General features: G+C 49.3%; 1 protein-coding gene across 1 annotated transcript in view; it reads left to right on the top strand.

The window, feature by feature from the left end:
* Myo15a (myosin XVA) overlaps positions 1-21,613 on the top strand; it is a 50,809-nt gene extending 29,196 nt beyond the window's left edge. Inside the window, exons 42-65 of the mRNA XM_051180502.1 lie at positions 230-351; positions 527-586; positions 1,044-1,119; positions 1,441-1,556; positions 1,642-1,760; positions 2,595-2,736; positions 3,374-3,485; positions 3,573-3,647; positions 3,939-4,117; positions 4,357-4,472; positions 4,693-4,765; positions 5,025-5,097; positions 5,309-5,382; positions 5,559-5,641; positions 6,488-6,618; positions 8,187-8,281; positions 8,508-8,585; positions 9,190-9,286; positions 11,074-11,234; positions 12,000-12,133; positions 14,598-14,731; positions 15,184-15,317; positions 16,730-16,870; positions 21,076-21,613. Coding sequence (XP_051036459.1) covers positions 230-351; positions 527-586; positions 1,044-1,119; positions 1,441-1,556; positions 1,642-1,760; positions 2,595-2,736; positions 3,374-3,485; positions 3,573-3,647; positions 3,939-4,117; positions 4,357-4,472; positions 4,693-4,765; positions 5,025-5,097; positions 5,309-5,382; positions 5,559-5,641; positions 6,488-6,618; positions 8,187-8,281; positions 8,508-8,585; positions 9,190-9,286; positions 11,074-11,234; positions 12,000-12,133; positions 14,598-14,731; positions 15,184-15,317; positions 16,730-16,870; positions 21,076-21,177 — 2,627 coding nt within the window. The 3' untranslated portion in view covers positions 21,178-21,613. The remainder of the gene's footprint in view (positions 1-229; positions 352-526; positions 587-1,043; positions 1,120-1,440; positions 1,557-1,641; positions 1,761-2,594; positions 2,737-3,373; positions 3,486-3,572; positions 3,648-3,938; positions 4,118-4,356; positions 4,473-4,692; positions 4,766-5,024; positions 5,098-5,308; positions 5,383-5,558; positions 5,642-6,487; positions 6,619-8,186; positions 8,282-8,507; positions 8,586-9,189; positions 9,287-11,073; positions 11,235-11,999; positions 12,134-14,597; positions 14,732-15,183; positions 15,318-16,729; positions 16,871-21,075) is intronic.
* Positions 21,614-23,710: the final 2,097 nt, after the last annotated feature.

Genomic DNA, 23,710 nt, shown 5'->3' with positions numbered 1-23,710 from the left:
CAAGAGGAATGTTCTCCCTCACAGGCTTCAGGTGCCTGGCTCCTTCTTGCCCATCAGTCAGGTGTCAGCTCAAATATCACTTCAGAGAGGTTTGCCCAGCCTTCCTGAACCACCCTGCTGTAATTTCATGACACCTCCCATCGCCATAAGCACCATAAGGCCCTCTGCGGTCCTGCTGAGTCCCATGAAACACCCCCCCCCCTTATATTATCTGCCCTGCTCTCCACAGTGCAGCCTTCAAGGTCGCTGGAGCCTCCAGAGGATCCTGTGCAGACACAGCTGCACCGCTTAGTCAACCCCAACTTCTATGGCTACCAGGACGCCCCCTGGCGGATCTTCCTGCGCAAAGAGGTGCCAGAAGCAGGCCAGAGGATGGGCAGGGTTATCCAGGAAGCTAGGTCAGGGGAGCCATGAAGAATGGCAGTAGGGCTACAGCTAGGGTAGGAGTCAGTCAGGGGCTGCATCTGGGTTGGGGTCCAACCAAGAAGGGGGGTAACCCATAGATAACAAAGGCCCTACCACACAGGTATTTTACCCTAAAGACAGCTACAGTCACCCCGTGCAGCTGGACCTCCTGTTCCGGCAGGTGAGACTTCTCTTCCCTCCTACCTGTGGGCTCTTTCTTTGGGGATCTGTGGGTTTCCCCTACTCCCATAAACAAGGCTAGCAGGACCACACATCCAGCTAATGAGGCACAGTTCAATCTGGGCATATGTGCATGCCTGTAACTCCAGTACCCAGAAGGTAGAGGAAGAAGGATCAGGAGTTTTGATACAAGGCCCTGTATCAAAACAAACAAGCAAACAAACAAGTCTCTCTAAGTTCACAGGGCCTAGAGGTCAAATCTCAGTCTCTAGGGATATATATGGAAACCAAGGCTTGGGCAAAACAGAAAGGACTAGGAAGTGACCCTATGAAGGATCAGATAACAAAAGCCACCCAGTTTACGGATGACCCCAGTGCTGCAGAACAGGGACCACCCCTTCCTGCAAACCTAAGCTATAGACCTCAGCTTCCAGCAGGACCACACCTTTTCCCTGCAGATCTTGCATGACACACTCTCTGAGGCCTGCCTACGCATATCTGAGGATGAGCGGCTACAGATGAAGGCCCTGTTTGGTACCTCAGGGAAGGGGAGGGCACTGATGGGCAGTCAACCAGATTGGGGGCCAGCCCTTGCCTGGAAGGAGTGTAAGGATACACCCTGTCCCCTTGCCTCCTACACATGTCCATCCTTATTCAGCCTCACCAGGCTGCATGTTAGGAGGTTAGCAACATGTAATATGCAATACTGCCTTTCATCTATATGTGGCTCCTGGTGCCCCATACAGACATTGGTTAGACAGTTTCTTGCTGGTACCAGCCTCTCACCCCTGACTCCCTGATATGTAAACTGGATAGGAGGGGAAGAGAGTGTTGACCAGAACTGGCCTTCCTTAGCCCAGAACCAGCTGGACACACAGCGACCTCTGGTAACAGAAAGTGTGAAGCGGGCTGCAATCAGCATGGCCCGAGACAGCTGGGAGGTCTACTTCTCCCGCCTCTTCCCAGCAATGGTAAGGGTCACTGTTCACCCCTTCCTTCCTGCCCAGAGCAGCCAGGGATAATGATGGAAGGTGTCACCAGGCTTACCATTCCTAGGGCAGTGTGGGCACTGGCGTGCAGATCCTAGCTGTATCCCACACGGGCATCAAACTCCTGAGGATGGTCAAAGGCAGCAGAGAGGCCAGCAGACAGCTTCGGGTCTTGTGTGCATACAGGTAATGGTACAGGTGATGGCAGGCATGTGTGAGTGGGCTGTCTGGACACAGGCACAGACTGGCATCAACATCTCTTCACTGTGCTCCTTAGAGGTGTTATTAAACACCTATAATGGGCTGGCTGTACCAGACCTTTTTCGCAAGTCCATGTTAGAGATTTGGGAAGTGAAGGACACAGAGAGAAGTTGATGGTCTCTGGTCACATAGGCAGGAAGTGGTTAAGCTGAGAGCCTACTACCCTGTTCTACCTCTGGAGCCATAAGCCAGCCCTGTCTCCAGAGGGGGTAACTGCTGAGATCAGTCAAGTCCCCAAGCATCTGTGAGAGAACTGGCTCTGGCCCAGAGACCCTGCTAAGTGCCCAGGCTCCCTACTGGAGGGCCTTTGTCCATTTCAACACAAGGTCAGGAGAGAGCTCTGATCATTGGCTGGGGGGGAAGCTCCTGCTCTTAAGGAGAAAACTGGGCCAACTGATGGGACAAAGATAATGTGTGGGCAAAGTCTGGCCTTGTGGTTGGCCTAAGGGGCAGGACTATGGCACATGACATGAGGTTTTAAGAGATACACAAAGGCCAGGCGGTGGTGGGAGGCAGAGGCAGGCGGATCTCAGTGAATTGGAGGTCAGCCTGGTCTACAGAGGGGGTTTCAGGACAGCCAGGACTGTTACACAGAGAAAACCTATCTAAAAAAAAAAAAAAAAAAAAAAAAAAACAGAGAGAGAGATACACAGAACCCACATTTGGGTCAAAGAGGGGAAACAGGAACAGAAAAGGCCTGTAGGAGGGCATCTCATTGGCCTTAAGGTTTCTGCCCTCACACCATCTTCTCTCCCCCAGCTTTGCAGACATTCTATTTGTGACCATGCCATCACAGAACATGCTGGAGTTCAACCTGACCAATGAGAAGATCATCCTTTTCTCGGCCCGGGCTGGTCAGGTCAAGACCCTAGTAGACAACTTCATTCTGGAGCTGAAGAAGGTTAGGGTTTCTCCACAGATGCGGCCGCCACTCCAATACAGATACATCACAGTCCTCCTGCCCAGAGAGTGTGGATATACTATGAACATGTGCACACTTCAGAACATAGCCACAGACTTCTGTGCGTCTTCCCCTTGCAATGCCTCTTTCCTTTTGCCTCCCCAGCATCTTCTTCACACCTGCCCTCAGCAGCTGTCTCCTCGAAACTGCACTAGTTGCCCTTTGAACCTCCTTCCCTGTTTACCCCTACACTTTGGCAGGACATGTCCCAGGCCCAGCACCCAGGCTAGGGCGATCCAGAGGAAAGTTTAGGGAGGGATCAGTGGCTAAGGTACAAGAGTTTACTCCCATCCGGTGTAACGCCTTACTTCTGCCCATCAAAGGAATACCCGTCACTTCCCCCTGATTTGTTTTTGTTTGTTCGTTTGTTTGCTTTTTGAGCAGGGTTTCTCTGTATTGCTTTGGAGCCTGTCCTGGAACTAGCTCTGTAGACCAGGCTGGCCTCGAACTCACAGAGATCCACCTGCCTCTGCCTCCTGAGTGCTGGGCTTCTCTGATTTGTTGAGAGAATGGAGGAGCAGTAGAGGGAAGCCCCTGGAATGAAGGCAGTACTTTCTCTATTCCTTGTGTTTTCCAGGATTCTGACTATGTGGTAGCAGTGAGGAACTTCCTGTCTGAAGACCCAGAGCTGCTTTCCTTTCACAAGGGTGACATCATCCACCTGCAGCGCCTGGAACCACCTAGAATGGGTCAGCTCAATGGCTGGGTGGAAGTGCACAGGAGAGGGGAGCCTGAGCAAATGGCTTCCCTGGTACATGCTGATGCTCCTTCCACAGGCTACAGCGCCGGTTGTGTGGTTCGCAAGAAATTGGTGTACCTGGAAGAGCTACGGCGGAGAGGCCCTGACTTTGGTGGGTGTTTGTGGATACCCCAAATCCAAACACACTGCAGACGCTTAAGAGTTTATTAGTGCTCCCTTGGTCAGCTAAGGTGATCTAACCGTGCCAACCAGCAGCTCTCCAACCCAACCTTTGCCTATGCTTACGGTTGAGGTGTATCACCATGCCTGTGGCCATACACTGAATCTCCTGTTGCTCCTGGCATACATCCCCAGTAGGAATAGGTCAAGAGAGCACCCAAGTCTTTGCAAAGGATCCACGCTATCCCGAGACAAGACCTGCCCGTTTTCCTCTACTCCCTAGGCTGGCGGTTCGGGGCGGTCCACGGACGTGTGGGCCGCTTTCCTTCAGAGCTCGTGCAGCCCGCCGCCGCGCCAGACTTCTTGCAGCTCCCGGCCGAACCGAGCAGGGGCAGGGCTGCAGCGGTTGCAGCCGCTGTGGCCTCGTCAGCAGCTGCACGCGAGGTGGGACGCCGAAGAGAGGTGAGGGGCAGGGCAGAAACCCCAGGGGCGGGACCAGCTGTGGGATTCAGCCAATCTCATGCAAGAGACTGGCCTGAAGGGCGGGGCCTGGTTTGGAAGCCGCGTCAACACAAATTGAGTGAGTATACACAAGTAGGGGCAGGCTTGAAGGGTCCTTATGGGAGGCTGGGAGGTCAGCTTTCACAGCAGTGTCGGGGTGTGGGTGGCAATGGGCCTTGGCAATTGCCCTTATCCTGCAGGGTCCTCCAGTCAGGGCGCGTTCTGCGGACAGCGGAGAGGACGCCGTGGCGCTCCCACCGAGCACAATGCTCGAATTTGCCCAGAAGTATTTTCGAGACCCTCGGAGGCGTCCCCGGTGGGTAGTGATCCGTCCCCCTCCTCCCCTCCTCCGTGTTGCCTTGAAGTTGTTCACGCTATAGGCTATAGGGCTCCCAGCTCCACTTTTGGCGGGTGGATCCTGAGGCCCCTTAGTCTCAGCCTCTGGGTGCCTTCCTGACGGTAGACCCACTGGAAGGGGCAGAAATGTGGCCAAAGGCTGGGAGACAGGACTGGGTAGCAGCGCCCATCTGTTGCAGGGATGGCCTCAAGCTGAAGTCTAAGGAGGACCAGGAGTCCAAAACTCTGGAGGACATGCTTTGCTTCACTAAGGTGCATGTCCTATGCCTCAGTTTCCTCATCTGTAAAGCGGTGATGCAGAAACCCTCTTTCTATCCCCTAGAGTAAATACCCAATTGAAAGCCTCTGGCTCTCAGCATCCAGAGTCAGGGCTCCTTGCAGTACAGTATCTGTCCCTGTTTTGCAATGTGGCCCCTTCCTGTCATAATACAGCCTGAAAGTATGGTGTAGTCCTCTTCTGTTCTACCAAGTCTCAGCTCCATCATGAAACAACCCCTTGATCTCCTCACAGGCCCCGATCCAGGAATCCCTCATTGAACTCAGTGACAGCAATCTCAACAAGATGGCGGTCGACATGTTCCTAGGTGGGTGGGATGCAGCACTATATGACCTGTGTTTGTTACTGCTTGTCTCTAGTTCTCGGTTTTCCCTTCCCAAAAACTGAGACACTTTGAAGAAAATGGAAGACTCTAGCTGTCTCAGCTGCAGCCTCCCAGAGAGGAAATAGACCTTGGGATCTCTTGGGATGGGCATTGGGGGCATGGTGGCCCTGAGCAGGATGGGTCTTTTCTACAGCTGTGATGAGGTTCATGGGGGATGCCCCACTGAAGGGCCAGAATGAACTGGAGGTACTCTGCACGCTCCTGAAGGTCAGTCCTGAAGCATGTGCCTCGTGCTTCCTTCTTGCTCCGTGCCTTGGTTTCCCCATCTACAGTGCAGTGGGAAAACTTTCACACTGCCCAGAGAGTAACAAATGCATCCCGCTGGTGCACAGCTAGTTGAAGTCTCCCATATCTGGCAAGTGACCTGGCCTGCCCTTTCACAGTTTTGTGGGGATCATGAGGTCATGCGAGATGAATGCTACTGCCAGATTGTGAAGCAGATCACAGACAACACCAGCTCCAAGCAGTGAGTCATCTCCCAGCCCACTGTGCCCACACCCTTCCATCTCAGAACTTCTCCCTTCTCAGCCTTGCTCCACTCACCTTCCTTGCTCTGTGTTTTGGAAACTGCTTGGTCTGGAGCATGCCATTTCTGCTCTCTTTTCCTCTATGAAAAAGGCAATGATAGTGTTTATGTTCAGATTCTTGGCTATCTATAACAGAAGTCCAACTCCGATGGCTTGAGCAAAAGTGGGAACCTGCTGGTTTAAGCAGCTGAAATTCAATCAGGATGTGCTTCTGGGCACAGTTGGGTCCAGATGTCATTAGAAAGCAAGATGTCAGGAATGGGGATGTGTCTGAGAGGTTAAGACTGCTTGCTGTTCTCTGGGAGGAACTGAGTTCAGTTTCTAGCACCCATACCAGGTAGCTTGCAACTGCCTGTGACTCCAGTTCTGGGAAATCCAACTCTATCTTCTGGCCTCTGCCAGAACCTGCACCCATGTGCACATTCCCACACACAGGCATGCAATAATGATAATAAACAAATCTTCAGAAATATGGCAAGCTGCCTCCATCCTCTGATTGGGACTGCATCTTTGGCCTTCTATTTAAACCCAAACCTTATCCCAGGATTCCTCTAGTCCTCTTCTCAATGTGGCCACATTAAATAAATATATTTATCTGCTTTTCAAAAATAAAAGAAACCCCTAAATCTAGCTATATATTGGCCTCAGCTGGTCCTATGCTCATTCTTGAACCAACCATAATGGCTCAAGACACAGGTGTTAGCCAGTTTGGATTGGAACTCTAATTAACCAGTCTTGGATCTTGTGTCTAAGCCACCTATGACGTGACCCCTGTGTGCTTACAGGGACAGCTGTCAGCGAGGCTGGAGGCTGCTGTACATCGTGGCTGCCTACTACAGCTGCTCTGAGGTCTTCTATCCATACCTCATTCGTTTCCTCCAACATGTGAGCTGGACCCCAGGACTGCCCTTCCAAGGTGAGGAGCTGTGAGTGGGGACACTCCCACAGGGACAGGACATTCAGCCATGGTCTGGCAAAACCAGAGAACCTGGCCCTTAGCAGATGTCTAGGCAGTGTTGACTGATATAAATGGCTCTACAAACACTCATGGAGATCCCAAGGGGTTGGTGCAGTGACTCCTCTGATCTCATGTGAGTGTGTCCAGGGAAGACTTCCTAGAACAGGAATTGCTCTGGGTAGTGATTGCACAGGAACAATTTCCAGGTGGATTTTGCAGAAGTCAAGGCCCAGAAATGGAGTGCATGATATATAGGAGAAATGGAGGAGGTAAGCAAGAACATCAAAGTAGGGCCCTGCTTCTGCTCATCCAGGGTCATCAGTGGCCTGCAGCTGGTAGCATGGTCTTAGCTTTACCTCTGCAGTACGTAGAAAGGGGCTGCTTACAACTTTGTTTCCATAGCAACTCAGCCTTAGCTTACGCTTGTCCCACTAGCTCTTTTAACTTAATTTAGCCTGTTTTTATTCATCTATGTTTTCCCTCAGAGCTTTTTACCTTTTATTTTGTATGTGCTACTTTCCTGCTTCCTCCATGTCTGTCTGTCTGGCCCCTGGCATCTCTTTTTCTTTTCCTTTAAGCCTAAATTCCTCCTCCTACTTACTCTCCTGCCAAGAAGTCCTGTCTATACCTCCTCCCTCACTATTGGCCATTCAGCTTTTTATTAGACAAATGAGGTGCCTTAGGGAGGCAAGGTAAAATAGCCACATATCTTTACATAATTAAACAAATGCAACACATCAAATACTCTGCAACAGCCAATAGGCATACATGTCCATGGGCCAATCTGATGGGACATTTCCCCAGCTGAAGTTTTCCATTCCTGGTGTCTCTAGTTTATATCAAGTTAACAAAAAATAATGAGTACATGCACTGAGATCTTATCTTCAAAAATAGAGGGGCCAGGACCCTCTAATCAATTATAGTGATGGCAGCCATAGAGGACAGAGGGGAGCCTCTTCCCCTGAATCTCCCTCTGATTATTAACTGTCATGAATAACTAGGGAAGGGCTCCCTAGTCATTTCCAGGTGGGAGACAACTGAAGAACATGCCCAAGAATTCCTGACTCCATCTCTGGAGAGGGAAAATACACTGCTTAGCTTAGATGCATGAAGCACAGATAGTGGGGGTCTCTGTCCTGTGATGTACAGTGAGATGTGGCACTTGGCATGCATTCCCAGTTGACAGAGTCAGGGCACCATCATGTCATCTATTGAACCAGTTGAGAGTGAGCAACATAGTCAACAGCTAAGGAGCGTGGATATTTATCTCTAGATCCACACAAAGCCAAGGACAAGACAAGATTATAACCCCATGAGATGTAGGTGTGGATTCTCTCTTACACTTCAGGTCCTAATCTTGGTGAATCACTGCCCCTTGCTATCTGAGTTCTCATTCCTCAACTAACAAGAAGGGAATAAGACATATTTCTTGTTGTAGGAATGTAGGGGGCTCATGGCTTGGGTAAGATGAACATTTTCCTGCCATGGCCAACCTTGAGCAAGGTCTTAGCTCTCTGCCTCTGCAGGGATTGCCAAAGCCTGTGAACAGAATCTGCAGAAGACCTTGCGTTTCGGGGGCCGTCTGGAGTTCCCCAGTAATATGGAACTTCGAGCTATGTTGGTGAGCATACAGCAGGGCTGGGGTCAAGATGAGTGGGAGGCACGAGCTCTGCATAGAACTCTTTGTTAGGTTCATGTGCAATGCGTGGTATGTGAAGATGGTTCCTGTCAATCCTGGCACATAAAGGTTTCTGTACCGACATGCCTCTGGGTATGGGGACTCCCATGAGGATGATAGGGTCCAGGCTTTCAACTTCTTTCAACTTACTTCTGTTTACCTATCCCAGGCAGGCCGAAGTTCCAAGAGACAGCTCTTTCTTCTTCCAGGAGGCCTTGAACGCCATCTGAAAATCAAAACATGCACTGTAAGTGAGAAGCGTCTCAACAAGCTGGTGTTAGAAAGATAGGGATGCCAGGCTCTGGGTTGGGTGGAGTGAGCATCAGTGGTCCAGAGAACCTCACAAAGCCCCATGAGTCAGGGCTTGCAGTTAGTTGTTCCTTCACTTCTGTGGGTTCAGCATCTGCAGATTCAACCAACTGCAGATGGAAAATATTGGGGACACTGGTACAGAGTCTTTTCTTGCCTTTCTCTAAACAATGCCACATGACAATGTTCGCACAGCAGTCTGCTATATTTGGTGTTATCAGTCAGAGACCATTGAAAGTCTAAGGAGGATGTGTGGGGGTCATATGCAAATAACTATATGCAATTTTAAGTAATGGCCTTGGGCATCTCAGGAGTTTGGTATTTGCAGGGAGTCTTGTAATACGTCCCTTACAGATGCTGAGCAGGTAACAGCAAACTGGGACTTCAAAAAGCTGAGTCACACAGCCCAGAATCACACAGAGAATATAAAAATGCAAGTCAGGAGCCAGTTCCAAAAACTGCACTCTGTCAGGTTGATCCATGGAGTCTTATGCCTCTTTGTTAGTGGCTAAGGCCCAGCTTTACCTCTCTGACCTTCCTAGGTGGCCCTGGATGTGATAGAGGGGCTCTGCACTGAGATGGCCCTGACACGTCCTGAAGCCTTTGATGAATATGTCATTTTTGTTGTCACCAGCCGAGGTGAGTAGCCATGAGGACTGAACATTCTAGGCTCCTTCATGACCCAGCACCACCTTTGGCCATGGGGCCTCTTTACCCTGCCCTGATGACCAGGTCAAAAGTCACTTTCTCTGAAGCCTTTAACCTCTGTATGCACTGAGCTAGCTTTCCAAGCCTTTTGTTTCTCCCACTTTGCTATGATCTGTACATGTCTGTCTCCCCTTTTCTTTAGATTGGGGTTGGTGGAGGAGAGAACCTCTGAACCCTGCTTTGGTCTCTCAGGGCCTCCTTAATTAAAAAAGCTTCTCTCTAGACCTTACACTTTGGGGAAATCTCATCCATGAACCAAACTCCTGAAACTCCACCCAGGAACATTTGCTCCACCCTCGAGCCCTCAGAGTAGCATGTAAGCCCCTCCTAAGGTCTTAGCAAGCCTTTCCTCAAGGGCCCTGGGCACACAGGGAACCTCACACAGCCTCAAACCCAGTTTGCTACAGGCCCACTCTAGGCTAATTTTGCCTTCCACCAACTGGTAACCACGGCCATCTCCAGTTGTCCCTTCATGAGTGCTTCAGTCCTTCCTCCCCCAGGTCCAGTCAGGACAGAGGGGGTGGGAATGGCAGGTAACAGCAAACATTTATTGAGCATATAGTGGGCATGATTCAAAGTTTCAATGGTATAAACACCTCTATAACTGAGAAATGCTCCCACCCCAGACCTTAATGCTATAAAGTCTTTTAACTCCCACAGCTCTATAGTATAGACTCTTCTCTTTGCTATTTACAGTTGGGGAAATTGAGACCCAAAGGAGATTTGTTAGTTTCCTGTGGCCACAAGCCCAGTGACTTACAATAACACAGATTGTCTCACAGTTCTGACAGTCAGAGATACTAAAAGAGAAACACAGCCAGGATTGCTTTCCTCTGGAAGCTTTGGGGGAGGGTCCATTCCCACCCTTTCCCAGCATCTCCAAGTTGCCTACAGTTCTTGGCTTGGGACTCCTTCCCTGTCTCTGAAGCCAAAAGTGTAGTCTTCAGATGTCTTTTTTCCTGCCCCGACCTCAACTCTGCCCCCATGTCTCTGACTTGAGCCTGTTGCCTCTCTTTTAGGATATTCAGTGCTTCCATTTGGCCTGTCCAGTAATCTAAGACCCTTAATCACATCTGCAATGTCCCTTTTGCCATAAACGTGACATAGTCACAAGTTCTAGGCATTAGGATATTGCTCTCTGCAGAGGGGCTATTCTCAGACACCACAGGGACCTGATCAAAGTTGCACAGTGAAGGTCAGAACTCAGGCAGTCTGGCCCTCCACAGTGCAGTCTTGCTGAATACGAGGGACAGGTAGCAGACACATCAGTGCAAGGGAGAATATGTACCTCTCTCTTAGTTTAAAGCTCTGGCCTTTGACCCTACCCACCACAGATGCCCAGCAAAGGGGCTCTCCTGAAGGAAGTCTGCAGAAAGGTTCATGGCAAAGGCCTACTGTACTTCTCTGTGATCCCCTTCTTTCTGGAAAAGGGGCTGGCATTTCTCCATGCAGAAGGCAAGGTCCTTTCCAGACCCTGGCATGCACTCCAGAACATTCAAGGCACCTTCATGGGGAGGAATGGAATGGCACTTGTTTCTTTGAACTGGGGAAAATCCTCCTATGGTCTCCAGCACTTCACAGGTGCTTTTCGTGTTTGTTCCCCTTAACGAGGAAGATGCATCCTTGCTGGTGAAACTTCACTCGGCTGGCCGGTTGGCCCTGTACACACTTGCACCACAGGTGCACCTTCTCCCAGCCATGCCTCTTTCTCCCTGTAGGCCAGCACGTATGTCCACTGAGCTCCCGAGCCTACATCCTGGACGTGGCCTCAGAAATGGAGCAGGTGGAAGGTGGCTACACACTCTGGTTCCGGCGGGTGCTTTGGGATCAGCCACTGAAGTTTGAGAATGAGCTGTATGTGACTATGCACTATAACCAGGTGAGAGATGTGACCTCTCTGTTGTTCTGAACCCTATAAAAATGGTGGGGGTCTGTCACATCACAAAACACACATGCTACACCCAGATTTTTGTGGAACTTGTACCAAAGCTTTATCAATGCCACATAAAAAAATACATGGTCACATTGTTGGATGTGGTGGTGCATGCCTTTAATCCTAGTGCTCAGGAGGTAGAGGCAGGCAGAACTCTGGGAGTTAGAGGCCAGCCTGGTCTACAGAGCAAGCTCCAAGCCAGCTAGGGCTACACAGAGAGACCTTTTCTCAAACACACAGCCTCTTTGTTTCAGGGCCACACAATGTTAAGACCTACCTCTGCATAGCCTGGTAGTGTGCTCCTCAAGGACCAGCAAATGCTTGATGCTAACTGGTTCTGCCCCAGATCTACAGGATCAGAAACTCCAGATACAACTCTAAAATTTGGCTTGACACGCTTTCTTCCTTGGTCTCAGTTTTGAGAAACATGTATCTAACGAACACTTGCACACACTATACTGTTTATGTTTCGTTTCACCTAGACCAATTTTCCCACGTTACCATGGAAACTCTCTCATGGTCTTCATCCCTCAGAGCTCTTCTCCCATGTGCATCTCTCCTTACCCCCCACAACCCAGGAAAGTGATGAACCACAGACTCCTAGGAGTGGGAAGGACTAGAGTCAATGCAATTGCCTGGCCCAGAACCCCCGACAATGAATGCCCAAATGTGCTCCTGTCTGGCAGTCTCTCATGCCAATGCTTCCTGCAGGTTCTGCCTGACTACCTGAAGGGCCTCTTCAGCAGCGTGTCAGCCAGCCAGCCCAGTGAGCAACAACTGCAGCAGGTGTCCAAGCTGGCCTCTCTGCAGCACCGCGCCAAGGACCACTTCTACCTGCCCAGTGTGTGAGCACTTGTCCACTCGTCTCAACTGGGAATGAGGGCAGGCCACCCAGTCCCCTCTTTTCTCACAACTGCCGAGCCCCGGTTTCCCCTCTGTACCAATTAGTCTGGAAAAGGCTTTCCCGGCCTTGAAGCTCTTTTCTTCTCCTGCAACATATTGTTAATAGCTTGGAACAAATTGAACGATGAACAAGAACTTTCAAGACACTCATACCTTGTAGGCTAGAAAATATACACAGCCATGAGGATTGAGCCACATAAACATTCACTGAACTTGGGTGTGGTGGCTCATGTTGCTAATCCCAGCCGTGGAGATGCTGAAACAGGAGGGTCACTTGATTCCAGGAATTTAAGGCTAGACTGGGCAACATAGTGAGAACCCTAATTCTCTCAAAACACAAATCAAGGCTGGCCAGTGGTGGAGCACACCTTTGATCCCAGCACTCCGGAGGCAGAGGCAGGGGGGATCTCTGTGAGTTTGAGAACAGCCTGGTCTACAGAGCTAGTTCCAGGACAGCCAGGGCTGTTACACAAGAAACCTCTTCTTGAAAAACCAAAAGCCACAAATCAAAACAGAGTTTGACAACTCATTTAGAGTAACAATATAGCTGTTCCATGTTAATAATATGTATAGAATGTGATGAAAACTAAGCATGGTGTCTGAGTGAGAATGCCATGTCTGACGTTTGTGAACCCTCTCCTGGCTGATTCACACGCCATCTCACTGTGTAGACCAGCCCATTCCTCACAGCCTGAGAAGCTTCACAGTTCACACGTGAGAGGACGAGAGTGGGGGAAAAGCAAATGACATGTTGGTGGCACTGTGAAATGGTTGTGGCCTCACAGCCCCTGGACTACACTTGAGAAGCCCTGTGAGAGCAACAGCATGATACTACCTTTATCGAGTGTATCTCAGGCCTCTGCTGCCCAAGGCCAAATGCTGAGAGGGCCTTTTCTTCCTTCCTTCCTTGCTTCCTTCCTTCCTTCCTTCCTTCCTTCCTCTGTGTGTGTGTGTGTGTGTGTGTGTGTGAGAGAGAGAGAGAGAGAGAGAGAGAGAGAGAGAGAGAGAGAGAGAGAGAGAGAGAGAGAGGGTCTCATGTAGTCTAGGCTGGCCTCAGTGTCTAGCTGAACTGCCTCCACCTCCTGAGTGCCAAGATTTCCAGGCCTGAACCAACACACCAAATTCTAAGGCACTCTTCATGGAATGATTGCTTTGGTTTTGTTGGGTTTGCTTTTCAAGACAGGGTTTCTCTGTGGCTTTGGAGACTGTCCTGCAACTTGATCAGTAGACCAGGCTGGTCTGGAACTCACAGAGATTCCCCCCTGTCTCTGCCTCCCAAGTGCTGGGATTATAGGCATGTGCCAGCCTGGCTCATGAAATGATCATAAACAACCAAAAGAAACCCATAAACGTGTAATTCCAGAGGCTGGAGATGGCTCACTCCATATGCCACACTAGCATGAGAATCTAAGTTCAAGTCCCAGCACCCACAGAAAATGCCACACATGGTAGTATGTGCCTGTAGTCCCATTGCTCAGAAGGTAAAGACAGAAGGATCTCTAGGGCTTGCTGGCTAGCCAGTCTAGCTAATCAGTGAGCTCCAGGTTCAGTGAGAGACCTTCTCTCAAAAAATAATTGAAGCCAGGTATGATGGTGCATGTCTTTAATCCCAGCACTCAGAAGGCAGAGGCAAGCAAATATTATAAGTTTGAGGCGAGATTATTCTACACATTGAGTTTCAAGCCAGATAAGGCCACATATTGATACCTTGTCTCCAAACCAACAATCAAACTCACATCAAAATAATAATAGCAATACTAATAATAGTTGGAGAAACAACTGAGAAAGACACTCAACATTTACCTCTGGCCTCTTACCTGTTCAGGGCAGGGTAACTCTGGGAGGGGAAGAGGCTACCTCAACTTTTCCTAGCCCTTTCCCCAACTGCAGCCCAGGGCAGGTGGGATGGACCAGGACTGCTACTGCTATTTTCTACATACCCAAGAGGCAGAAGGTCTGTCCTGAGAGAGCCTGCAAATGTCAATGGTCGGGGGGCAGGAACTAGGGCAGGTGGGGATAAGGCCCTGGGGACTCAGCCTGAGGTTCCTGCTTTGCTCACCTGGATGTATCCCCACCTTTGTGCTCTTCACCCCTTTGCCTTGAGCTCCTTGGGTGCAGGAACAAAGAAACCCAGTCTGGATTCACCTTCCCCTGTTTACACTGCCTCTTACCTTGTTTATACTGCCTCTCTCAGTCTTTGCATGACCTTGCCCCTCCTCCTCCACGAACCTCTCAGAGCCTCAGCTCCCTCAGCTGTGAGTAGGAACCCCATATTTCCTTCCCATGCTCCCCTACATTTAGTATCCCAGGAGAGTGTGGCAGCCATGTCTGCTTGGTGTCACACCTGCTTCCTTGTAGAGATCAACAGGTGGGTGGGATCAGAAGCCCCGTACCCTTTGCACGCAGGCGTGAAGTCCAAGAGTACATCCCAGCCCAGCTCTACCACAGCACAGCCAGTGACACCTGGCTCAACTTGGTGAGCCAGCACCGGCAGCAGACTCAGGCACTCAACCCCCACCAGGCCCGTGCTCAGTTCCTGGGTGAGAGCTGGAAGGAGGCGTGAGGGGAAGCTGAGCTGAGGGCTGCCAGAGGGAGGTTGGAGATACCATTTTCTTTGTGTGTGTGAGGATGTTGGATCCTGGAGTTACAGACAGTTATGAGCTGGCGTGTGGGTGCTGGAAACTTAACCTAGGTCCTCTGGAAGAGCAGTCAGCACTCTAAACCACTGACTTTTTGGTGGCAGCAGAGCCACCTGCCTATTTGGAAAGACTTGTTACCACTTTGCTAAAAGTACCCCTGGGTTGGAAATGATGGTGGGCAGAGAGTTAAGGGGGAGGAAGTAGGAGGTGCTGTACAGGAAGAGGCCAGGAGGAAAGAGAGGTCTGATTAGATTGGAGCACAGAGCAGTTTCTGCAGGCCGCTGACAGCTCAGGGCAGTGGCTGTCCTTTGTCCTGGCCCATGTGTCCTAATAACAGGCTCTCCACACCACAGGCCTCCTCAGTGCCTTTCCCTTGTTTGGCTCCTCGTTCTTCTTCATCCAGAGCTGCAGCAACATCACGGTACCAGCCCCCTGTATCCTCGCTGTCAACCATAATGGCCTCAACTTCCTCAGCACCAAGACCCATGTGAGTGGCCTCTGCCAGGCCCTGCGCACCTGTCCCTTCTATCCTGTGGCACACCCCCACCTACTCTTAGGGACAAGATTGTCCTTCACATTTGCCTCCTTCATGGTCTGCAGCCAGTCCCTCCCCCTTCAGAACCTTCATTTGGAAAGCTGGGGATAATAGAATTCTGGCCCCACAGGGCTTTGTGAAGGGGGAGTATAGGATAACACATCGAGAGCATGTGAGTAGTATGTCAGGCTGTTAGAGCTGCACACCATAGGCTGGGAGCCCTATGCAATACAAGGTCATTTTGTCATGTTTCTGGAGGCTGAAATTCCAAGGTTTTTACAGCTTGGGAGTCTCAGTTTCTTTTTGGCTTGTAGACAGTACTCTTTTTGTTTGTTTGTTTTTCAAGACAGGTTTTTCTGTGTAACCTTGGTTGTCCTGGAACGCCTTCTGTAGACCAGGCTGACCTCATACTCACAGAGATCCTCCTGCCATTGCCTCCTGAGTGCTGGAATTAAAGGCGTGTGCCACCAAGGCCCGGCAACTTTCCTCTTCTTATGAGGACACTAGCCATGCTGGAATGGAGCCCAATCTAGTGACCCCATTTTAACTGACTGACCTCTTTTTGGAGTCAGGGGGCAGGGGAGTTGTCTACATTTGTGGCCCAGGCTGACCTTAAATGATTCTCCTAACTCAGTTTTTCAGCAGTGGAAACCAGCCCTCCCCCCACACTAGGCAAGCACTCTATCCTTGTTCCCTTAACCCCCTCTTTACAGGTCCTACCTCCAAATACAGTCAGGTTCCAGGAGACAGGGGCTTTCTACAGCATTAAAGAGTTGGTCTTGCCACCCTTTTCTTAGTTCCTGTTCTTAAAAACCAAACATGGGTTGTGAGTTTGGGGACAGGAGGTTTACTTAGAGTTGAGTCTAGGGGACCCTGGAAGAAGTAAGTGGGGTGGATAAGGGGTAGGTGTACAGTGGTTGGAGGCCCTGGGAGACAACATAGAACACACCTGTGAAGGTGTGTTTTTCTACGCCATTGGTCAGTAGTTGAAGGTGTCTACTTTAGGTACTAATTGTCCATCACTCTACCTTTCTCTGCATGGGGACCAGAAATAAAACTCTTTGATAAAAGGGTACAGGTGTTCCCAGAAGCACCTCTGATATAAGGTCGGAGTACACAAAGCACACGCTATCCTTTGCATCTCAGGCATGAAGCTTCAGTATCTGTTGAATCAGTTTCCCCTGGTGAGGAAACTGAGATCCGGAGTGGTCAGGTAATTTGCTCCAAGTCACAAAGTCAGTGAGTGTCTGAGGAACTAGAGCTGAGACTACTCTGCCTTTTGATGTGGCTTGGGGGGGAGGTTGGTGAGGTAGAGACTGTCTTCACCCCTCATGCCTCTCTGGCTCCTCTGTCCTCATTTCCAGGAGCTAATTGTGAAGATTCCCCTGAAGGAGATCCAGTCCACATGGACTCAGCAGCCAACGGCCAATTCCAGCTACCCTTATGTGGAGATCTCGCTGGGGGATGTGGCAACCCAGCGTACCATGCAGCTCCAGCTGGAGCAGGTAAATCCAATCCTGCTGGCCAGACCCTGTCATAAGGCTCTGGCTCTCTCATTCTACACACTGGGCTCCTCTCTGGCCTGGGCTATGCCCCAGGAAGCATACAGCCCAGTACAGGTGACAGTTGTGAATTATCATGGAGGCTTTCCCAGGAAGCAATTTTACAGTGCTCTGTGAGGAAGGATTCAGGTTTGAAGAATAGTGAGGGATTTGGCAGGGTGCTAGGAATATTCACCAGGAAAAGACAGGCCTCAGAGCTCTTTGAATGTTGAAAGAAAACTCTGGGAGATGGAGATATAATTCAGTTGCTAGAGTATTTGCCTAACATGAATGAAGCCATAGATTTGATCCTTAGTACTGCACAGAAACTGGGCATGGTGATACATGGTAATCCCAGCACCTCAGAAGGAAGACAGGAGGATCCTAAGTTCAAGGTCATCCTTAGCTACAAAGGCCAGCCTAGGTTAGAGACCCTGCCTAGAAAAGAAGAAGGAGGAGGAAAAGGAAAAGGGAGGAGAGGGAGAAGAAGAAATAACAATAACTGGAAGCTTTTTGAGGTCACTAGGGAGCAATAGAAAGTTGGTGAGTGGACATTTTGCACAGGAGGTCGAAGGAGGTTGACTTGCTGGCAGCTAGATTGTGGGGGCCCAAAACTGGAAGCAAGGTAAGTAACTTTCCTTGTGACATCTAGACTAGATGACATCTAGACTAGGAAACTAGACTCCTGGATAAATCTCATGGTCCCTCATATCAGGACAGAAACAGAGATAGGGCTGAGGCAGAGAGGACAGGATTTGGGATGGCCTCATTTTTGCCCTTTCTAGCCTGCCACCTCCCCTGTGAGACTGGGCCTCCACTGTACTAGAAAGAGCCCTAGAGAACCTGTGATGCAGGACCAGGTTCCTTCTGCCACACCACTTTGCCCTGCCTCCCCCATTCTCCTTCCTCTGACAACCATGATTTCTTTCCCTGCAACCTCTCTGCCCCAGGGCTTTCAAAATAATCTCTGCAATGGTGATGTTCTGGTTAGGGGTACTATTGCTGTGATAAAACACCATGACCAAAAGCAAGGTGGGGAGGAAAGGGTTTATTTGGATTACACTTCCACATTGTAGTCCATCATTGAAGGAGGTCAGAACTGGAACTGAAACAGGACAGGAACCTGGAGGCAGGAGCTGATGCATAGGCCATGGAGGGTGCTGCTTACTGGATTGCTCTTCATGGCTTGCTCAGCCTGCTTTCTATAGAACCCAGAACCACCAGCCCAGGAATGGCACCACCCACAATGGTCTTCCCCTCCCCCCATCAATTACTGATAAGAAAATGCCTCACAGCTGGATCTTAGGGAGGCATCTTCTCAATTGAGTTTCCCTCCTTTCATACAGTGATAACTTGTGTTGGGCTGGAGAGATTGTTCAGTGGTTAGGAGCACTGTGTGCTCTTCCAAAGGTCCTGAGATCAGTTCCCAGCAACCATATGGTGGCTCACAACCATCTGTAGTGAGATCTGGTGCCCTCTTCTGACCTGCAGGCATGTGTCCAGGCAGAACACTGTATCCATAATTGTAAGAGTATGATTTTTCTGCCTGCTGCCCGGTCTTGTCCTGCTACCACGCCACCAGCCCCAAATAACACACAGAGACTCTGTATTTGATACAATACTGTTGGCCCGGTTACTTGTTACTTATCGGCTAGCTCTGCCTTTAATTATTAACCCATTTTTATGTATCTTCACATGGCCTTCTCTTACCGGGGAGGCGGCTGGCGTCCAGCTCTCTCCAGACTCTCCATCTTGACTCCTCCTTACTACTTCCTATTTCCTCCATGTCTCCTAGTCCCTCCTATCTTCCTTTCCTATTGGCCAACAGTGCTTTATTATTAACCAGTATGAGAAACATACAGAATGACCTCTCCCATCACATAATGAAGAAATAAATCTTTAAAAACAAAAAAACAAAAAACTTGCTGGGTGGTGGTGGTGAGCACCTTTAATCCCAGCACTTAGGAGGCCGAGGCAAGGGGATCTCTGTGAGTTCAAGGCCAGCCTAGGCCAGCCTCGTCTAAAGAGCAAGTTCTAGGACAGCCAGGACTGTTACACAGAGAAACCCTGTCTGGAAAAAACAAAACAAACAAACAACAACAACAACAAAACAAGCAAAAAAAACCCTCTAACTTGTGTCAAGTTGACAAAAAACAAGCCAGCACATGTCAAACTTCTCTTAGCTGCTCTAGTCTGAGCCCTACACTCCCTCCATGGCTCCTTTGACTCTGCTATCCTTCCATCCATCTGCTCTCTCATCACCCCTGCATCCTCTCTCTCTTTCCTCCTGCTCTGCCTTCCTTACAGCTCCCCTGAGCTGAAGTCGCCTTCCCCTCCCTGCTCCAGACCCTTTACTCTTCTCTCTACCTGAAACATTCCTTCCTCCTGGATTCTTCACAGGTCTTCCTCCCTCCCTTTACTTAGGTTTCATCATAAAAGTCCCTCTAAGCAAAGGCCTTCCTTGTCCCTCTTCCCTAATGACTTGCCAACTCTGCTTCTGTGGCTCTTAGCACACTGTGCATATCATTTATGCATTTGCTTGCCTGTTGCCTGTCTCCCCGCCAGAACATCAGCTCCATGAAGGCAGGGCCTTATCCATCTTATTTGCACCATGTCAACACAGAGTGCCTGGCACATAGATGTTAGTGTGTACTTGTTGGGTTGATAAGTATATGAATGGGTAGGTGGGTGGGTGAGTGAATGGATGGGTAGATGAATGGATTGGAGAGTGAGTAGAAAGGTGCTCAGATGGTTGAATGAAAATCTTTTTGGCTTCTCCAGTTCCTTGCCATCGCCTGTGAAGGCGCCATTACCTCTATCCTGTATGCTTAGAGGGACACAGTCTTTTATTCATTCCTTCATTCAATACATAGCCATTGAGCATCTCTGTATAGCATGCTTTAACAAATGTGGCTGAATCCCCTGCTGTACTGGCTCATAGAACCCCAATTTCAGATCTGTTTTTGTTGTTATTGTTGTTGTTGCTTTGTTTGAGACAAGGTTTCTCTGTGTAACAGTTCTGGCTGTCCTGGAACTCACTTGGTTGACTAGGCTGGCTTCAAACTCAGAGATTTACCTTCCTCAAGTGCTGGGATTAAAGGCATGCCACCACTCGGCTCCAATTCAGATCTGTAAAAAATCTCTCTGCATAACCATGATCTATATTGGGAAGGGTACACAAGAGACTTGATCCGTGTAAGAGGCATTGCCAATGGCTCCCAGGAGGAGGTATGGTGGCATTGCAGTCTCTGTGGGCTGTGCAAAGTGATTATGAAGCCTCCCTGCTACCTTTGAGCCTGTTTCCATAGCTGCTAAACAGGGCATACTCATAGCAGCCTGTGAATAGTCAAAATATTGACTGGGCTGGGCCAGGCAGTGGTGGCATACACCTTTAACCCCAGTATTTGGGAGGTAGAGGCAGGTGGATCACTGTGTGTTCTAGGCCATCCTGGTCATCAGAGTGAGTTCCAGGACAGCTAAGGCTGTTGCACAGGGAAACCCCTGGAGGGAGAGAGAGAGAAAAAAAAGAAAAAACAAAACAAAAAAACCTTAGGCCAGGAATGGTGGCCTGACCATTAATCCCAGAACTAGGAGGTGAAAGCAAGTAAATCACTGAGTTTTCATAGCCAGCCAAAGCTACATAGTAAGATATGTCTCACCAAAATATATATATATATATATATATATATATATATATATATATATATCTGATCTTGTTGGACATGGTGATACATGCCTATAATCTCTGTAATCTCAACCCTGAGGAGACAGAGGCAGGAGGATCTCTATGAGTCAAGGCCAGTCTGGGCCTGGTGTACATAATAAGTTCCAGGCTAGCCAAGGCTACACACTGAAACTCTCAACACAACAAAATCCCATCTAAGCCCTCCAGGAGCCTTCTAGGCTGGGTCTGATAAACTGAAACACTTCAGAGTCCCAGAGAAGCTGAGCTTCCATGACATAGCACACAGACAGCAAAGCTGATGTCCAATACACTGTCCCCTACTTGCTGTCCCTTCTGGCCTATGGCTGGCCAACTCTTTCAGAGGGAAAGGGGGAAAGGAGCCTCACATGAGTCATGTAACCTCTGCTCTTTTCCCAACTACATGTCTGTTCTGGGAAGGAAGTTAAGAGACCATTCTGTGTCTCCCCCACCCCCTACCCTGCAGGGTCTGGAGCTGTGTCGTGTGGTGGCGGTGCATGTGGAGACCATGCTCAGTGCCCGAGAGGAGCGGCTTACACTGCCCCCCAGCGAGATCACCCTGCTCTAAAATGGCCTGTCTTCTTGCTACTTCCTGCCAGATTTGCTCTGTGGCCTGAGGGTAGTTGCTGGGCCTGTCTGGACCAGTGACCCCAGACAAGGGTCAGAACCTTGGAGAGCAAAGGAGACAGGAGGAAAACTCAGGAACCCAAGAAAACCTGTCTGGAGCTGGGATGGAATCACAGATCTAACCGAGTGTTAGTTAGCAGAAATAACTTTTAAAGGCTGGCCTGTTGTGCAGTGAGGAAGAAAGTAAGACCACAGGGCCTCCAGAAGGTGCCAGGCCTGCCTTGACTACTGCTCTTGACAGGGAAGCCCCACACCAGTAGTCTAGATGTGTTAGGACCTGCCTTTGGTTTCTTTGGAACTTGATACTCAGATCTGCTCCAGCTTCATACCCCAGCCTTCCATATATCCTTGTCAGGTGACCTCAACCTGGACCTGTGACTCTTGGTCATTTCTTTGCAAATAAGATGCATTCCTGTCAGCCATGTCCTCCATGGGACTATTGAGTGGTTGGAAAGCAAGCCTGATAGAGGAGGTAGAGGCACAGCTGTGCCAGACTCACTCCTATGCATAGCATTTCCAGCAGACACATCTGCCCTTCCCCATCTCTAAGGACCTTTGACCTCCACTCTACAATCTTTTGGTACCCTAATCCCAGCTTCCATCATAGGATGGACCACTCAATGCACAAGATTGGGACAGCAAGGAAGTCCCCATCTCAGGGAGTGGGGGCTAGGAAGGCTGAGAAACAGCCTCTCAGAGACTGGTTGGTTTTTTTAAGAATAAGTAAAATTTGTTAAGGACAGATGGAAAGGAGAGAGACATTCTAGAGGAAACCATACTTTCCTTCTGGATTTGCAGATAGAGGGTCTAGCCTAAAATGATGACTGATGTAGAGTCGGCCTTTCAAAACTATTTGCCATATAAATGAAAGGATAAATAAAGGAATGCTAGGTATGATGGTATACACCTGTGATCTCAGCACTCCAGAGGCTGAGTCAGAAGGATTACTTCAAGTTCGAGGCCAACCAAGGCTATATAGCAAGACCCTGTCTGGGGGCAAAAGAGATGCTGGGGAGATGGCTCAGTGGTTAAAAGCACTGACTGTTCTTCCAGAGGACCTGGGTTCAATTCCTAGCACCCACATGGCAGCTCACAGCCATCTGTAACTCCAGCTCCACAAGGTCTGTTGTCTATGGCACACATGTGATGTACAGACATATGTTCAGGCAAAATACTCACACACAGAAAAAAAATTTAAAAGTAAATAAATGAATGAACATGGATGAGAAATGCTGCTGATGGGAGACTGGTAGAAAACACAGAGGCTTGGGAACTGGGCTTGGCCTGGTGATCGAAGCCATGGCACCAGAGGAAGGACCTGAGACTCTCAGCTGTTCCTTGGCATGCCACCTGGCACGCAGCACCTTTTCTAATAAGAAGAAGAGGAAGAGAAGGTTTTTTTTAAATCCAAACTTTGTACCCTGGCTCTGGCTAGTTATAGAACACCTTACAGATGATCCTGAGGCAGGAGGGTACTTACAAAGCTTTTTTAAAATACTAACAAGTCTTTTAAAGAAAATTTACAAAAATGGAAAAAAGAAAAAAAAGAGAGAGAGAGCCCCTTCAAGATGTACCTTTTTAAAAAAGGTACCGGGCGTCTGGGGGTGGTGGTGCCCACCTCTAATCCCAGCACTCAGAGGCAGTAGCAGGCGGATCTCTGTGAGTTCAAGACCAGCTTGGTCTACAAGAGCTAGTTCCAGGACAGCCTCCAAAGCCTCAGTGAAAACCTGAAATCCTGACTCGAAAAAACAAATGAGAGAGAGAGAGAGAGAGAGAGAGAGAGAGAGAGAGAGAGAGAGAGAGAGAGAGAGAATAGATATAACTCGGAATTGGGACCCACCTCCTGGGTGTTTGGAACCACAGTGATAGCAAGGATGTGGTCCAATTATGTCAGCTCATCCTAAAAAATATAAAAGGCTTAGGATCAGATTGTTTTTCCTGCTAACATTACAAAAATACTCCTTTGTAATGCCCCCTGACCTGAGCTTTAGTGTGTATCTGTGTTTATCTTTTCTTCATTCCCTCAACACCCCTAGCTAGGGTTCTAGGACTGGGCACAGGCTGATGTGGTAAGGCCCAGGACAGAGGAAGTTCCAGCCTAATGTGGGACAAAAGAGGGATATCTTGGCAGCATGGAAGATTAAAGTAATAAATTAATGTAAGCTTGGTGCTTAGGCAAGCGCAGCAGTGCACATCATAATTCAGGACACCAAAATAACCAAAGCGACCTCTTTGCTGCCTCTCCTTCCCCTGTGGGACAAGCGACTCAGCTGGCCCAAATTTCAGGCTGACATACACCTCTAGCTCTCTCCTGCTCAGGACTTGGCAGCCCCTTAAGGGAATGGTCTCTGGGTGGTTGAAGGCCCACACTGAAGAGCCAGAGAGGCCTGTGTTCAAATCCATTTGTTTACTAACTGGTTCCTTGCCCTCTGAGTTTTGCTTGGGACAATTATATTCTAAGTGTTCATCAATAT

Source organism: Phodopus roborovskii, unplaced genomic scaffold (assembly GCF_943737965.1).
Source record: "Phodopus roborovskii unplaced genomic scaffold, PHOROB, whole genome shotgun sequence".
NCBI lineage: Eukaryota > Metazoa > Chordata > Mammalia > Rodentia > Cricetidae > Phodopus > Phodopus roborovskii.
This window is presented reverse-complemented; position numbering and strand designations above follow the sequence as displayed.